General features: G+C 57.4%; 7 protein-coding genes across 7 annotated transcripts; 4 read left to right on the top strand and 3 right to left on the bottom strand.

Annotated features, from left to right (window-relative positions):
- Positions 1-1892: 1892 nt before the first annotated feature.
- VTJ04DRAFT_8631 (uncharacterized protein) lies at positions 1893-2731 on the top strand (the record flags this gene model as incomplete). Its single annotated transcript, XM_069367089.1, has 2 exons — positions 1893-1955; positions 2024-2731. The coding sequence occupies 2 exons, from the start codon at positions 1893-1895 to the stop codon at positions 2729-2731; spliced, it is 771 nt and encodes a 256-aa protein (XP_069215452.1).
- A 984-nt stretch (positions 2732-3715) lies between these two features.
- Positions 3716-4669, top strand: VTJ04DRAFT_8630 (uncharacterized protein; the record flags this gene model as incomplete). Its single annotated transcript, XM_069367088.1, has 1 exon — positions 3716-4669. The coding sequence occupies one exon, from the start codon at positions 3716-3718 to the stop codon at positions 4667-4669; it is 954 nt and encodes a 317-aa protein (XP_069215451.1).
- A 556-nt stretch (positions 4670-5225) lies between these two features.
- On the top strand, positions 5226-6515 carry VTJ04DRAFT_8629 (uncharacterized protein; the record flags this gene model as incomplete). The annotated part of the gene is made up of 1 exon (XM_069367086.1): positions 5226-6515. The coding sequence occupies one exon, from the start codon at positions 5226-5228 to the stop codon at positions 6513-6515; it is 1290 nt and encodes a 429-aa protein (XP_069215450.1).
- A 51-nt stretch (positions 6516-6566) lies between these two features.
- Positions 6567-8181, bottom strand: VTJ04DRAFT_8628 (uncharacterized protein; the record flags this gene model as incomplete). The annotated part of the gene is made up of 3 exons (XM_069367085.1): positions 6567-7843; positions 7921-8039; positions 8102-8181. 3 exons carry the CDS (start codon positions 8179-8181, stop codon positions 6567-6569), a joined length of 1476 nt encoding a protein of 491 aa, XP_069215449.1.
- A 633-nt stretch (positions 8182-8814) lies between these two features.
- On the top strand, positions 8815-9838 carry VTJ04DRAFT_8627 (uncharacterized protein; the record flags this gene model as incomplete). Its single annotated transcript, XM_069367084.1, has 2 exons — positions 8815-9079; positions 9144-9838. 2 exons carry the CDS (start codon positions 8815-8817, stop codon positions 9836-9838), a joined length of 960 nt encoding a protein of 319 aa, XP_069215448.1.
- A 238-nt stretch (positions 9839-10076) lies between these two features.
- On the bottom strand, positions 10077-11362 carry VTJ04DRAFT_8626 (uncharacterized protein; the record flags this gene model as incomplete). Its single annotated transcript, XM_069367083.1, has 2 exons — positions 10077-11121; positions 11184-11362. 2 exons carry the CDS (start codon positions 11360-11362, stop codon positions 10077-10079), a joined length of 1224 nt encoding a protein of 407 aa, XP_069215447.1.
- A 1054-nt stretch (positions 11363-12416) lies between these two features.
- VTJ04DRAFT_8625 (uncharacterized protein) lies at positions 12417-15585 on the bottom strand (the record flags this gene model as incomplete). The annotated part of the gene is made up of 3 exons (XM_069367082.1): positions 12417-14924; positions 15068-15179; positions 15236-15585. 3 exons carry the CDS (start codon positions 15583-15585, stop codon positions 12417-12419), a joined length of 2970 nt encoding a protein of 989 aa, XP_069215446.1.
- Positions 15586-15855: the final 270 nt, after the last annotated feature.

Genomic DNA, 15855 nt, shown 5'->3' with positions numbered 1-15855 from the left:
CGGCATCCGTGCCTGGGAGAATGGAACACGCAACAGGCCAGGACGGGCCAGGACGGGCCAGGGCTTCGGTTTCTGAGGCTTAGCGCCCCGATCATGTCCGATCATGTCAAAGAAGAGCCGAGTCGGGTGATTCCGGTCGGTCAGGGGACCGGGAGAAGGAGGGGCGGTTGTACCTTGCCTTAGGAAGGCGGGAACAGCATTGGCAGGTCGGGTAGACGACAATGAAGAGTGGGATGGAGGGAGTGAGCAGCCACCACCTCAGGTGGGATGCCTCGACACGTGGACGAAAGGAGAGGTGGTGATCGCGATCGCCTACCTCGATGTCTACCGAGAGCAGTAAGAGCGGGCCTGGCCCTTTTGACTCGGAATCAAGGAAACATGTTTACTATTACTACCCATGATGCCGACACCGCCCTGATTTCTTGTCCCGTTGTTGCTCCCGATACAGTGCTTGCATGCTTGCATGCTTGCATGCATGCACCATGCACCCAGACAACAAACGGTGGGCCAGCGATCTAGTTGATGCAGACCGGTGTGTGCGTCCAGGCCGTCGGGTTGGCGAGTTGGTGTTGCAGCAAGCTTGGATCGAGGCGCGTGTCGTGATAACGGCATGCCGCCAGGTGATTGCGTACCTATCAACAGTGTGATGGGCACACCACCATCTGTCCGGACGATGCGAGCCGGTGCATACGTACACTGAGGTGGAGTGGAATTGAGAACCTACCTAAGCTGGTAATGGTGATTTGGCATTAAAAGTGCTCTTCCTCGTCTTGAGGCAAATGCCATCGATCAGCAACCACCATGCCCCAATTGACGAAATCCTTTGCCGCCAGGCCGAGAACAAGACATACTGAAGGCGGCGACAGGAGGAGCCAGACCTGACTTTCACATGCCAGATCGCAAAGCTCCCAAGACCCTGGTCCTTATCTTGACAGGGGTCCCGCTCAACGTCAGCCGTTCAAAGTGGGGGCTTGAACTTGAACCTCCTGTTGTGTTGTCGCCCTCCAGCCCTGAAGCTTCGGATGCGAAGGTCCCCCACCGTTGCACCCGAGCACTGTTGGAACGGACAACCTGAAGTCACGGATCTGGCAGCCCAATCGGATTCCATGGGGCTGTTTTGGAAGGGGAGGTTGGGCAAAACAAGAAGGATGAAAGACAAAAGAAGCATGTGTCACAAAAGGGAAAAAGAGATAGGAAAAGATCGAGGTCAATGGATGAGAGCAGCCGGGCCGTTTCCTCAGGTCCACGGGTCCCCTGGAGTCTGGGCCCCCATGGCCGGCATAGTACCCGTATAGTAGCCGGGCCAGTCCTGCTGTGCCGCTTGGTCGGCAGGCCGGCGGGGCCATGACGGCAGCTCGAGTCTGGAAGCACATGCAAGATGGTTTCGGGTGCGGCAACAGAGAAGCAGCCGGCGCAATGGCCACCCACCTACCGACCAGCAACGGGCGTGCTTGCTGGCTGCATGCTTTTAAATGTGGCGTTACCGTTTCGTCCTGTCCTGGCGAGCTCCCATCAGATAGGTTGTGTGAGGTGTCTGACCCAGTTTTATGCCCTGTGCTATCCTGCCCGACCCGGCTCCTCCTTTCTTCTCCCTCTAATATCAAGCTTGGGAGCCACCTCTACTTCTTTTTTCTGTCTTGATCTCCCCATCCTCCCATCCATCCATTCATCCCATCCAACCACCACCCATTGACTGAGATTGTCGGCTGCAAAACACCACAAACGCAGCACAAATACTCATTGGATCAACCATCTTGATCTTTGTCCCTTGACAGTGTCAGAGTCAGGTATTGTACCAACTGCTGCTGGTCTTGTTGACGTTGTCGTCACACCACCGGGACACATTGGACTGACAAGACTTGGGAATAGAGCCTACGAACTTACATCTCGCAATGTCGGAACAAACAACCACGCCGGTCGTTAACGGCGACTCGCCGCACTCGCACACTCTTCGCGTATGTCACCGTCTCTCCATCCACCGACCTACCATAACCTACCTGAAATACTGACCTCCCACCCGCAGCACCTCCTCACCATCCCGGCCGTCCAAGACTCTGTCCGGGCCTTCTCCAACTCCTCTGTCGGACGCGTCTCGCAACAGCTTGGCAACACGGCTTACTCGGCCTACAATGCTTACTCCAAACTGATCCCGGCGCCCATCATCTCGCTGGTCAACAAGCCGCTGGCCTACGTGGTGCCCTACGCCCAGCGCGTCGACGAGCGTTGCGACCAGACCCTCACGCGCGTGGTGGAGCGGTACCCGGCGGTCAAGAAGCCCAGCCCGGAGCTGCTCCGCGACGCTCGCGAGGCCGTCTACAAGCCCGTGCGCCACGTCAGCGAGGTGTACCGCGGCGTGTACGAGCGCGAGGTGAACAACCACCACCACTCGTCGTCGACCAACGGCGCGTCGCCTACCGTTGCCGAGCGGGCCAAGGAGGTGGTGCCAGCCCCCGTGGTGGCCAAGGCACAGGCGGCCGTGGTGACGGGCAAGGCGGCGATGACGACGGCGGCGGTGGTGGGCGTGGAAGGGACGATCCTGGCGCTCAAGGAGGCGCTCCGCTGGGGCGAAGGGTCCAGGATCGCCGGGGCAATTCGCATCGTGATCGATAAGCTCGAGAAGGCGGCCCTCAGGCAGCGCGGCGAGGTTAGTCCGACCTCGACGGTCAATGATGTTGATGCCCAGGAGGGGGAGGAGGGGCAGCGCAGCCCGTTGAAGGCTGCTAGTACTTGAGAGGTGATTGAGCCTTACGTCCCCCACGGAGTATTACAAGTAAGGGGTCAGGGGATGTTGAGTTGTCGCTCTGTATGAGCTTTCTTTCGCCTTTTGTTTCCTTTAATCATTTGTGTTTGGTTCGACTACGGTTAAAAGAAGGGTTTAGGCGAACAACTTGGTTTCTTTTTCTGTTTTGTTCCAGGGTGCTTGGGATGTCTTCTTAGGGTCGAGGAAGGATAACAGCAAGGCTTCACAGAGACGGAGATTGAGAACAATAGGAAAGCAGAAAAAACCAGCGTTAGAATGAAAGCTCGAGTAAGGCTAGGGTAATTTGTCTATTTGCATGACTTTATGTTTCTGTAAACACCTGATGGCTGTGTTGAGAACTGCTCGAGAGTTTCGAGGAGGGCTTGACAAAAAATGCAGTGAAGATATCACGAGCACAATGTCCAAATCTTGGCGGACCTGCTGGTGAGCCTGCGCAGGTGATGGATGACTAAGCCGCCAGGCTAACCGTATTCGGAATGGGCGGTCTGTGTCTGCCCCGCTACACCCCGCCGACGGCGCCGGGAGTGTTTTGCAGAAAGTGCATTACCTTAGCCTTAGTCAGATTTCCGGCATCAAAGAACGTCAACATTAGCCATGTCTTATAAACCTCTTAAGAATCCGGTTGTTTGTGGAGTGTGTGAGGCTTCGAGTCATGTCGAGGGAGTTCTGTAGGTAAAAGACGCCAACAATACAAATACTGAGCTCTGCTCCTGGTCTTTTTCGATGAGGACTCTTTCTCGCATCACCATCTTGATTGCCATCGTCGTGGGACTCGTCTCGGCTTTGGTAGTTTACTTTCCACACTTGCTCGAAACGCCTACACAAGTCATCATCAACACTTTCAACAAACCAGCGTCAGCACCAGAAAACACAATAACTACCACGAGCGCTACCCCTATTACTACTACTACCACCTCTTCGTCCGTACCAACAACAACAACCACCTCATCCACCATGGCCACCTCCGCAGCAGCAACCGCCTCCCGCCGGCTCATCCCCCGCCTCATCCGCCAAGCCGTCCTCGCGCGCGAGCAGTCCGAAGGCGCCGGCGCCACCGTGCGCCGCTCCATCGGCACCCCGTCGCTGCGCCATCTGACCCCCTTCCTCATGCTGGACCACTTCAGCGTGTCTCCCGGCGCCGGGTTTCCGGACCACCCGCATCGCGGACAAGAAACCATCACGTACCTCCTGCAGGGCGGCATCGACCATGAGGACTTTGCCGGTAACCGCGGCCGCCTGGGGCCGGGAGATCTGCAGTTCATGACGGCGGGACGGGGGATCGTGCACGCCGAGATGCCGGTGCAGAATGAAGACGGGAGCGCGAATGTCGGGTTGCAGCTGTGGGTGGATCTGCCCAAGCATTTGAAGAGCTGTGAGCCACGGTATCGGGATTTGAAGGCCGAGGAGGTGCCGGTGGTGAAGACGGACGGGGGGAAGGTGACGGTGAAGGTGATCAGCGGGGTGAGTCAGGGGGTGGAGAGCGTGAAAGACCTGGCGTACACGCCCGTGTGGTTTTTGGATATCGAGATCCAGCCCGGGGGCAAGATTGTGCAGGAGGTGCCCGAGGGGTGGACGGCGTTTGTGTACACGCTCGAGGGGGAGGTGGTGTTGGGGGATGTGGAGGGCGCGGGCGGCGAGAGGAGGGTGATTCCGCAGTTCCATAACGTGGTGTTCAAGAACGAGGGCGAGGCCGTGTATGCGTCGGTTGACGAGGGCGCCGAGAAGCCGGCCAGGTTCGTCCTGGTGGCGGGCACGCCCCTCGACCAGCCGATTGTGCAGTACGGGCCGTTTGTGCTGACGAGCAAGGAGGAGGTGTACCAGGCGTTTATGGACTACCAGACGCACTCGAACGGGTTTGAGAGGGCCAAGGGGTGGGAGAGTGAGATTGGGAAGAGTATGTTGCACTGAAGGAGAGGAGAAGGACGGCGGATAGTTTTTGTTAGATGTATACCCGAGGTTGGGTAGTTTGTCTGTTAGTTGTGGTCCAATTTACTATGAGTTGATTGCTTCCGGTGCTCTTCCTCAGGCCTGAGCTGTAGTCTATGATATGGTTGAACGTCTGTCCATAGATCCCGAGCTTTCTGTAAGTATATGATGCTTTCGAGGGCCAGAGATGTGTGACACAATACATGTTTTAACTTTTTGTTATTTATCCATTTATTTATTTATTTTTTTTTTTTTGAAAAGCCAACAATTAACCTATCGGGCATCAAGATGATCTCTTTTCTCACCCTCTAATTCCTTTTTATTCCTACAGTTCACTGTTCTGGTTGTCTTTGAGGGCCGAGGACGAACACCTGCAGACAGTAGTCGGCCAAGACCCAATGCCAGCTCCGACAACACATTCAAACAATTCAATGATATCCACCAACCTCAAACCCCAACCTCCAGTCAACATCACTCAATAACCACACCACCACACGCCTCCCCATCCCGGTGTCCAAACACGCCTGTGTATAAAACCATGGCCTCCAAAGCAGGAGGGGCCAAAGACCCGCTCCTCCTCCGGCACACCTCTGCCGCGCTCCAAAATCTCTGCACCACCTGTGGCCTCCGGCGCACCGGCACCAAACCCATCCTCGCCAACCGTTTGCGACATGCCGCACAATCCTTTCGTCCACTCCCCAAAGACGCGCGAGTGCTGAGCCTGGACATGGGCATCAGGAACTTTGCCTTGAGCCTGATCACCCCTGCATCTCCTTCCACTTCATCATCTTCATCTGGAGTCCTAAAAACCCCGGTGAGGCTACTCGCCTGGGAACGAATCGACCTCCTTTCCCTCGCCTCTTCTTCTTCTTCTTCATCTCCATCACCATCATCATCATCATCATCCCCCTTCTCCCCACCTCCCAACCATCCAGACACCGACGCCGATGCCGACGACAAAAAAGAAACAGAGAAGAACCTCTTCTTCACCCCCTCGGCGCTGTCCTACTCCACCCTCCGCCTGGCCGTCGAGCACCTCCTTCCGCACCGCCCGACCCACGTGCTCATCGAGCGGCAGCGCTTCCGCTCCGGGGGCGCCGCCGCCGTGCTCGAGTGGACCGTGCGCGTCAACTCGCTCGAGGCGATGCTGCATGCCGTGCTGGCGGCGTTGAATCTCAACTTGAGGCGCGGGTGGGATGACATGGCAAACTCCTCCTCCCCCTCCTCCTCCTCTTCGTACCCCTCCTTGTCAGGTGGTGATAAGGGGAAAGAGGAGGTAATAGTGGGGAAGCTGCCGTATTGTTGGTGGTGGCACGGGGAAGTGCAGTCCATCGCGCCCAAGGTGTTGGCGGGGTTTTTGCTCCCCGAAGATGTCGTTGAAAAGGAGCTCACTTCAAGCGAGGAGGTGGTGGAAGAGGAGGAAGAGGAGGTGCCGGAAGGGGTGGTGATGGAAGATGAGGTGGGTGGAGAGAATCAAGGTAGGAGGAAAACGAAGAGAAAGAGAGCTGCGACAGGGAGGAACGCGGTATATCGCTTGCTGAAGCAAGAGAAGATCAAGCTCCTGACAGAGGTGCTGTCCAGCGGCATGGTGCAGCCTGCCGAGGGTCGGCCGAGGGAGATGGTGGATAGGTTTCTTGCGGCCGTGGAACGGAAAGCTGCGGGGGTTAGGAGGAAGAAGACAGGAGACAAAGAGGTGGAGGATATTGGCAAGATGGATGACCTTTGTGATTCTCTACTGCAGGGCATGGCATGGGTCCAGTGGCAGAGCAACCTCGAGGCGCTGATCCAGGAACAACCTGAACTGCTTGAGCAACCTCAACATGATTGATTCATGATACCCGGATCAAAGAATAGACTAGACTCTCATTAATCTCACAGCTTAATCGCTGTAATAATAATCATCATACGCGCCCTCCATCCTCTGCGTGCTCACCCACTCCTCGCTGGCCAGGCCCTTCATCATGCGTCTCTTCAGATCCTGGGGATCCTTGTGCCAGTCGCAGGCAAAATCGCACTCGGGCACCTCTTCCTCGCCAAAGTACCGACATATAAAGGCATGCCGACACCCATCCGTCGACTCGCAATACTGAACCAGCCGGTCCAAACTCTGCATTCTCGCCTGGAGGTTATTGTCCTCCTGCTTCTTGGCCGCGGCAGCCCGGCTTCCCGCCAGGGCATTCGCGTCTCGCATCAACATATTACACACCCTATCCCGATCCTCCCGGGCATAGTACAGGAAACAATAACTCGCATTCCCATCTCGCCCCGCTCTTCCCGCCTCTTGATAGTAGCCCTCAAAGCTCTTGGGCAGCCGCCAGTGCACGACGAAGCGCACGTTTTCCTTGTCGATGCCCATGCCGAACGCGGTCGTGGCGACGATAATATCGTAGCCCGGCTCGTTGTTGATCCACCGCGCCAGGGTTTCCTCCTTCACCTCTTTGGACAGCTTGGCGTGGAAGGGCCTCGCGCCGATGTTTTCGCAGCGCAGGGCGGCGGCGAGGGATTCGCACTCGTCGCGCGAGAGGGTGTAGATGATGCCGGGGACGTTCTCGACCCGCTCCCCTCTGGCTTCCAGCTCGGCGCGGCGCTCGCCGGCGGCACGGCGGGCGTAGACGCCCTTGAGCCAGGTCACGAAGTCGTCGTAACGGTCGTTGGCCTGGTCGCTGGTGAAGCGGACCTCGAGGTGCAGGTTCGGGCGGTGGGCGGTCATGGTGAAGTTGCGCAGGCGGTCCGGGGTGCGGTCGAGGCCCAGAGTCGACAGAATGTCGGCGCGGACCTGGGCGTTGGCGGTGGCGGTGAGGCACATGATGGGAACATCCGGGAAGGTGTCGCGGAACCAAGTGAGACGCTTGAAGTCCTTGCGGAAATCGTGGCCCCATTCCGAGATGCAGTGGGCTTCGTCGACCACGACGCGGGCGAGTTCTTTTTGCTCATGGACGAGGCGCAGGCGGTCGCGGAAGCGGTCGAGGGAGCAGAGCTCCGGGGTGACATACAGGAGGCGGGTGCGAGGGTGGCCGGTGGCCAGGTCGCGGTAGATGTGGTCACGCTCTTGCATGGGAGTGTTGCTGTTGAGGGTGCGGGCGTCGATGTTGGTAGCGCGGAGGGCCTCGACTTGGTTCATCATGAGGCTCAACAGGGGGGAAATGACGATGGTGACTGTTGGAATGTCAGCACGGTGTTCATGATGATCATGAAGATGCTCATGATGAAGGGTGAGCTGAGGGTAAACATACTCCCGCGGTCAATGACGGCGGGCAGCTGGAAGCACAGGCTCTTGCCAAACGAGGTGGCGGCCTGGACGAAGACGTCGTAGCCATCGAGGGCGGCGAGGATGATTTCGCGTTGGTGTGGCCTGATGTGAGTGTTAGTGGTGGTATTTTTTTTATAAAAATAGAATGAAAAACATAAACATACCGGAATGAGGTCTTGTTGAACTGTCTCCGAAGAGTAAAGTCAATGTCTTGCAGGGAGTCGCCCCTTTTGAGAGGAGGCATGGCTCTCTGGTTATCGACTTGTCGTGGCGGCATTCATGGCCGATTCATTATCTGATCATTTCTCGAGAAGATATATCGAGTCCACAATTTAACGAATGAGAAATTGCAGCTGGCCGAGTGTATGAGTGAGAGAAAGGAGGAAGTCGTGTTTGTTGACAGCGTCGAGGGGCAGTCGAGGGGCAGCCAAGCCAGGGTTAGGGTTGTCGTACTACATACATACTGCACATTCAACAAGAGGGGAATTGTTGGTCCATTGGGCTCGTGTAACACACAATAGGGCCAGATACTCTGTACCCCTTGGCCAGAAGCACTTCAATTCGCCTCAAAAGATAGTTAAAATCAGACATATAACCTGAATTGACCTTCATTGACCAGGAATCTGCAAGTCAATGCTCAATTGAGTAACAAATTGAAGTATACTAATAGATGCGGTATGCAATGCGTCCACTTTCCTTGTAAACTGTCTGGGTACCTTGTCAGCGCGATCCGAGGAAGCCGAGACCCACCCAAAAAGAATTGGGCTCCCTTTGGTTCTTGACCTGCTCCAACACGTATAAAGCCGTCTACAACGCACTCGTCCAGCCCAGCGTCGCATCAGCCGGGTCCCCGACGCCTGAACCGCCCTCCGACACCATGGCCACCAAACAAATCTCGCTCAAGCTGAGCGACCGGGCTCCCAAGAAGCCCATCCGCAACCTCCCCAAGTCCATCGACCTCCCCGCCGATGCCACCGTCGAGGACGCAAAGAAGGCCATTGCCAAGCAGGCCGGCATCAAGGACTACAACCGGATCGGCCTGTTCGACCCCACCAACAAGTCCATCCTCAAGAACCGCCGCGCCCTGATCCGCGATGAGCAGGGCGTCATCTCGGCCGGCGAGCTGTCCGTCAAGGACCTGGGTATGCTACCTCTCTCACCTCTCAGCTCTCACCTACCTGTAACTGACCCCTCCCCTCCCAACAGGTCCCCAGGTCGCCTGGCGCACCGTCTTCGTCATCGAGTACTTCGGCCCCATCCTCTTCCACGCCCTGATCCCCCTGGTCCGGCCCTATCTGTACAGCATCTTCCCGGCCCCCTTCACCTACATCGACGAGTCCAAAACCCCCATGACGCGCGTGCAATGGCTCCTCTTTGCCCTCTTCCACCTGCACTTCCTCAAGCGCGAGTACGAGACGCTCTTTGTGCACAAGTTCTCGGCCAACACCATGCCTGTTCGCAACATCTTCCGCAACAGCTTCTTCTACTGGTTCTTCGCCGGCCTGGTGTGCTCCCTGGACCTGTACGCCCCCAACAGCTTCGCCGCCCGCGACGAGCTGGGCCTGCTCGACTACGCCGGCCTGGCCCTGTGGACGTACGGCGAGGTGTGCAACTGGATCGTCCACCAGCATCTGGCCAGCCTGCGCAAGCCGGGCGGCACCGAGCGCGGCATCCCCAACTGCATCGGCAGCAACCTCGTCACGAGCCCCAACTACATGTTTGAGGTGCTGGCGTGGGTCGGCGTCATTCTTGTCAGCCGCAGCTGGACCGTGGCGCTCTTCATTAGTCTCGGCACCATCTACATGCGCCAGTGGTCGCGCGGCAAGGAGAAGGCCCTGCGCGCCGAGTTTGGCGACAGGTACAAGAAGAAGAAGTACACCATGCTGCCGGGTTTGATCTAAGGGTTAGGAAGGATCCATCTGGCTGCTGAGTCGCTAGGTGTATGAATTGGGGTTGAAGGTCTAAAATGGGGTGTAAGATAAGAAAAGGGGATGATCAAAAATGACTCTGAACAGTTAAAATAGATGAGGGCAGTAGTGTTAATGTTACATGTTTGGTCATAACTCGTTCTTCATGTCATCATAATCCTTTGCTAGTTAAATTCTCGCCTGTCCAAAAGATCTCTTATTTAACTCCGTTTCAAGTCCTCACCTGTTCCTCCCCCGGCCTCTCTCTCCCCCTTCCCTCCTCCTCATCCCCGCTCCCATCCTCCTCCTCATGTTCATCATCACTCCCCGTCCAACTCCCACTCACACTCTCACTCCCACTCCAACTCTCTTCCTCATCCTCCTCCTCCTCCCCATCATCATCCTCACCACCTCCCCTCCTTTCCTTCCTCCTCACCCTCCTCAGAGTATCCTCCAACCGCAAAAACTCCCTCTCACACATCTCCGCCCAGTTCTGCACATCCCCGATCTCGAGCACGGCACGCGAGTGCTTGGACACGACCGACTCGAGCGCGTCGTTGGTTTTGCGCAGCGCGGCGGTGGCTTTTTCTACGTCGCGCTGCTGGCGCTGCAGGGAGGTGTGGTTGGCGTGCAGCTGCGCCGCGCGCGAGGTGAGGTCCCGGTCGACGATGTTGGCGAGGGACGCGAGGAGGGCGGTGCGGGTGTTGAGGACCTCGGGAGGGGGAGGGGCAGGGAGAGAGGAGGGTTGGGATTGGGAGGGGGTGGGGTTGGTGGTGGTGGTGGAGGAAGAGGAGGGAAGAGGTGGTGCTGGTGGGGAGTGGGGATGAGAGCGAGGCTGTTGTTGTTGTTGTTGTTGTTGTTGTTGGGGTTGGGTGGTGGTTGTGGGAAGATGTTGCTGTTGTTGTTGCTTGATTGGGGGAAGACGTGGTGAGGGGGGTGAGGATGAAGAAGAGGTTTTGGAGCTGTGGTGGGAGCCAGGCCAGGAGAAGGAGGGACAGTTTGGCGGAAGGGGAGTGTCGTAGTAGTAGATGATGAGTGAGGTGATTGCTGCTGCTGCTGCTGTTGTTGTTGCTGTGAAGCGGCGGTACTCCCTGTCAAACCACCCGCGCTCCCACTGGCAATTGTTCCTGTTATGGTTGCCGTTGTTGTCGTCGTCGTTGTTGTTTTCGCGGTTGCAACTATCGTCCTCATTGATGATGATGAAGCCGCTTCCCCAGGAGCAACTGCAGTAGCATCGGTAGTTGACGACCCCTCCTCTTCCCTTCTTCCTCCTGCTACTGGGAGTGGGAGTGGTGACTGCAGAGGATATTCGGGTTCCTTTCCCTTATCCTTCTTAGACAACTCTCGGTCGCCGCCCGCCCGGGAGGACCGTAGTAGCAGCGCAGGCGACGAGACCGCCGTGGCCGTGGCCGTTGTGACAGACGGCGCGGCGGGCGGAGCCCGGCCGATGCCCATAATGGCAGCGGGGCCGGCCCCGGTAACGGAGCGCCGGAGTGGAACGGGGGCGGGGGATGACATGGTGGATGTCGTCGCCGTACGAAGGTGGTTGACGAGGTCGTTGAAGGGTGGGGTTGGACACACGGTAGAAGATATAGTGGGGTTGAATCAGTTCACAAGGGTGGTGTGGTGGGAAATAATGTTGGAGAGGTGCAACGGTCACATTGACGAGGATGGATGACATGCATAAGCGCGCGGGAGTGGGTGGACGCAACGCAGCCGCGTGCAAGTCAAGTCCCGAAGACTTGGTACTGACCTATAAGTAAGGTACCTGATCTATATGGATGTGTATGTCTCCAGAACAAGCTATCGTCTCCTGAAATCCTCAAGCAACAAGGCCATAGCCATTTTATACCACATTCTATTTCACTCCAACACGGAGGAAATACAGAACACAGAAGTTTCAAGTCGCGAAAAACAACGCCAGCGAAGACATCGGCAGGTAAAGTAGGACATTCCCATCCCAACCACACCATACTCCGTCGCCATCCATCTCGCACCATCCTTAACCCTAAAAGAATCTGGCGTTTTACGGCCCCCCCTCCCTCCTCCAAACTTACCACTTGACCAATACAGGAGTCTAGCACATGAGGAGGCGGTCGGGAAAAGGACATCGCTCGCGGGTTTATTTGTGCTTGAAAATCAGGCTGGTCATTCGACCTCCTTGCCATGATAACTATTAGGCCATAAGAACTCATGTTATTGTGCGTGCGCGATCTCAGAGCCCAGCGATCAATATTTGCTACGTCCCCAGTACCATTGAACTCCTTGACCTATGCATCCAGGGACGAAAAACAAGACATTATGGATATCCTCTCTCTCTACCTTTCTGATTCTACCTACCAACCACCCATCCATCCAACCCACCGTCCTAGACCCTCCCATACCTTCCAACTCCGTGTTCCAGATCCATATCCCATGACCGATAAACACAAGGCAAGAACCTGAAGACCCTTAACGACCGAAAACAAAACCATCGCAGTCGAAACACTGAACGCAATGCAACGCGATCTTCTATCATACACCATCTACCCTCCATCCATCCTCCCGATCCATCCCATCCCCTCCCCCAGACCTAAAACCCACCGCCAACCTTCATATTCCCCATCCCCCCATTCATCCTAAACGGCAGGCCCCCACCGCCTAGCGGTCCGCCCGGCCCCGCTCCCGGTCCGGGACTCAACACAGACGACGCCGGCGTCATCACGCCATCCGAATTCACACTCCCACTGCCCGCCGTCGACAAGCTCAAACTCGTTGTCGACGTCGACGTCATCGTCCCAGTGCGCGACATCGGGTTCCCATACGGCCCGCCATTCCCGGGTCCCCCGCCGGCAGTCATGCCCGAGACCATGGTATCCGTCCGATCTCGCTCAAACACTCCCGAAAAAGCCAACGAGAAGGACCCGCTCTGCGGCGTCGATGGGACCGTCGCCTGCACGGCCGGCCCCAGGGCGGCGCTCTGCGGGGTCATGGGCAGCGGGACAGGACCGGCAGGCTGAGGACCGGCGCCGCCGACTGCCGCGCCGCCGCTACCGTACGGGCTCGCCACCGGCGGCGGGACGGGCCCGTCCACCGAGCCCTGCTTCAAGAAATACGCCCACGGCGAGCTCATCATCAAGTCGCACGTCTCCTTCATGCTCTGCTGGATCGGGCGCAGCCGCGCCTTGGTGTCGGCCGGGAGCTGCACGTCGTTTTGCAGCTGCATGATCTTCTTGATGAGCACGTACCAGCTGTCAATGAAGCTGTTGCACAGCCGCCAGAAGGCGGGCTGGGTGCGGACTCCGGGCTCCTTGAGCTTGATGGACGACAGACGCGCCTTGAGGACTTCGGTCTGTTGGATGGTCGTCGTGCAGCGCGCCACGAGCGCTTTCCAGGCCTGGATGAGGTGGTCTGGCGCGCGCTGGGCGGCGGCGCTACGCATCGAGGACATGAATTGCGTATTCATGGTGGGGAGGATGCGCATGACGAGTTCGGTGGTCTTTTGGAGGCCGAGGAAGATGCGCTCGAACTGGCGGTCCTCCTCGGTGAAGTCCTGCGAAAGATTGCGTGTGCCGGTGGTGCTGGTCGAGGCGAAGGATTCGCCGGAGCGCGGAGTGGCGGCGCTGACCAGGGCGGTAGGACGGCCGCCGGGACCGTTGTTGAGATAGGGACCGACGGGGACGTCGGTGGCAACCCGCAGATTGCTCGGGTTGGAGACAAACGTGCCGTTGCGTGAACGGTTGTGTATGCGGTCGACAGTTGGCGTGACCGAGTTGTCGCGTGAATGCGGGCGAAGTGTGGTGTCGGCGTCGAAATTGCGGCCAGATGAGCCAGCACGACGATGTCCGCTCTCGGGGGCCACCTGGGCACAAGTGACGCGCAGCTCCATGACGCTATTATAGAGCTGCGTCAACAGGGTCCGGATGTACCGCGGGTCGGCATTGTCGACGAACACGTCGACGTTGCTAATCATCAGAGAACACACGGTTGTGTATGCGCTGATGAGCGTCATGCAGGCTCGCTGAATGCTTTCGTTCTCCCGTTGACCGTACCCATCCTCAACGGCCTGCTCGTGCCGTTGGATCTCGGCTTCAAGTTCCTCAACATGGCCGTGGGTCGCGTAAAAGACAACCTCGAGTTGCGAGGGCTGTGTTGGATTCTCGCGCGTTAGGCCGACGAGGGTCTGGATCATGGGATGGATCTGGAAGACCGAGTAGAGCACGCCCTTGGCCGCTTCGAGGATGGGATCCACTGCCTTAACCTTGGGTCGTCGTTCTGGAAGCACCGAGAGCCGGCGAACATAGACCGGTCGTTGAAGGGCCGGTTCGGCGGCAGGGCTGCCGGGATTGGGACTCTTAATGCCTGTGCCTGGTCCCTGCATGGCCGAACCGTGGCTGAGCCCGCGGTAGTGGCTGAAGCGATTGGGATTGACGTCGATTTCCTCGAGTGTGCTCAGCTCAGATCGCTTCGACACAATCCCCATGCGTCGTGACCGACTTTCGGAGCGTTCGCGGCTGGAGCTTTGGATCGTTTCTGAATTGCTGCGCACCCGCTCGTTAGGGTTCCCGATAATCAGCGGCATTACCCCAGGTCTGCGCTGCGCCGTGTTCTGTTGCGAGAGCCCCCGGTAATGGGAACGGGTTGGGATGGGGGGTGGTCGGGAAAGGGCCGGTGACCGGAGATCAGGAACCTCGTTGCCGTTGACCTTGATCGGGAATCGTCCACTAAAGACTCGCTTGACGGTCGGCCTCGGCGTCTCGATACCTTCTGAGTTTCCCTCTCCGGGCGATTCGGCCTGCCCGCTGGCTTCTTGTTTCAAAAATTTCTTGATGAGCGTTGTGGCGGTGACCTCGGTGAGCTCGTCTCCAGGGCCGCTCCCTGGGACTTGGAAAATTTCGGGCGGCGGATATACAAGTGGGTTTCCCTCGAGCTTGACAACGGAAAGCGACGGCATGTCACCCATGCACAAGGGGAGACGTGTGATCTTGTTCTTTGGGATCGAGAGCACCTTGAGCGACGAGAGCTTGACAATCTCGGGAGGGAGGGATTGCAACATGTTCCGGCCAAGATCGAGGATTTCGAGTGATTTGAGATCACAAAGCTGCGACTGAGTCAGCACATATCCGCGCCCTTGGCTATGTGCGGTTTATGAAATCCGCGACTTGTGCTATGCCAGGTTTTTGAGATGCATGCACCATGCAATCCGCGATTTTAATTATGGGGACACATGAAATAGGTACTCACCGCAAGGGGGAACTCCTTTATCCTGTTTTGCCTGACATTGAGGTAGCGCAGCGAAGTACACTCGGCGAATCGTGCTGGGAAGGTCTGAAGATAGTTATGGGACAAAGCAAGCCTAGCAGACGCATCAGCAAAAGTTCTAGGGCATCCTAGACAATGACAATAACTCACCGCTCCAATTCATCTTTGATGATGTCGACAATTTCCTCGGGCAGGGTCTGGATCTTCTTCCGGCTCAGATCAATAGTCAACCCGGGTTTCAGCGTGTTCCCGACGCCGCTGGCTTCTGCAGCCTTCGCCTCGTTCTCATGGGCGGCGCGCATGGCCTCTCGGGCCAGGGCAAGCACCTGGCTGGGCGAGATGGGTTGCCCAGCCGAGAGGTTTGTTGTGGAGGGCACATCGCGGAGGCTGGGGACGGGAGGCGGAGGTGTTGGGTTTGCGAGGGCGGCAGCAGCAATGGCTCGGCGGGCCTGTGCCGGGTTGTCGGGAAGGCCGCGAGGGAAGTCCATGTAGTCCACCATTCGAGATGGTTGGACGTCAATTGGGGTTGTCGTACGATATCCGGTTGCTACTCGGTATTGTCGAGAAGGCTCGGTATCGAGGATCGAGGTTGAGATGGGAAGAAGGGCAGCAGCAGCAGCACTCGGAAGAAGTTAGGCAGCACGCTTGGTTCTCCGGATAAACCAGCGGTTAGGAATGCTGCAGAGGATCCGACGTGCGTGATTATTCAGGCCGGCAGGCGACAAGATGTGGAAGACCAAAGTCAGACGGGTTCATGGCGAGACGAAGGT

This window comes from Mycothermus thermophilus, assembly GCF_041956435.1.
Source record: "Mycothermus thermophilus strain CBS 625.91 unplaced genomic scaffold VTJ04scaffold_6, whole genome shotgun sequence".
NCBI lineage: Eukaryota > Fungi > Ascomycota > Sordariomycetes > Sordariales > Chaetomiaceae > Mycothermus > Mycothermus thermophilus.
The sequence above is the reverse complement of the archived record's forward strand: the minus strand, read 5'-3'. Positions and strand labels throughout refer to the sequence as shown.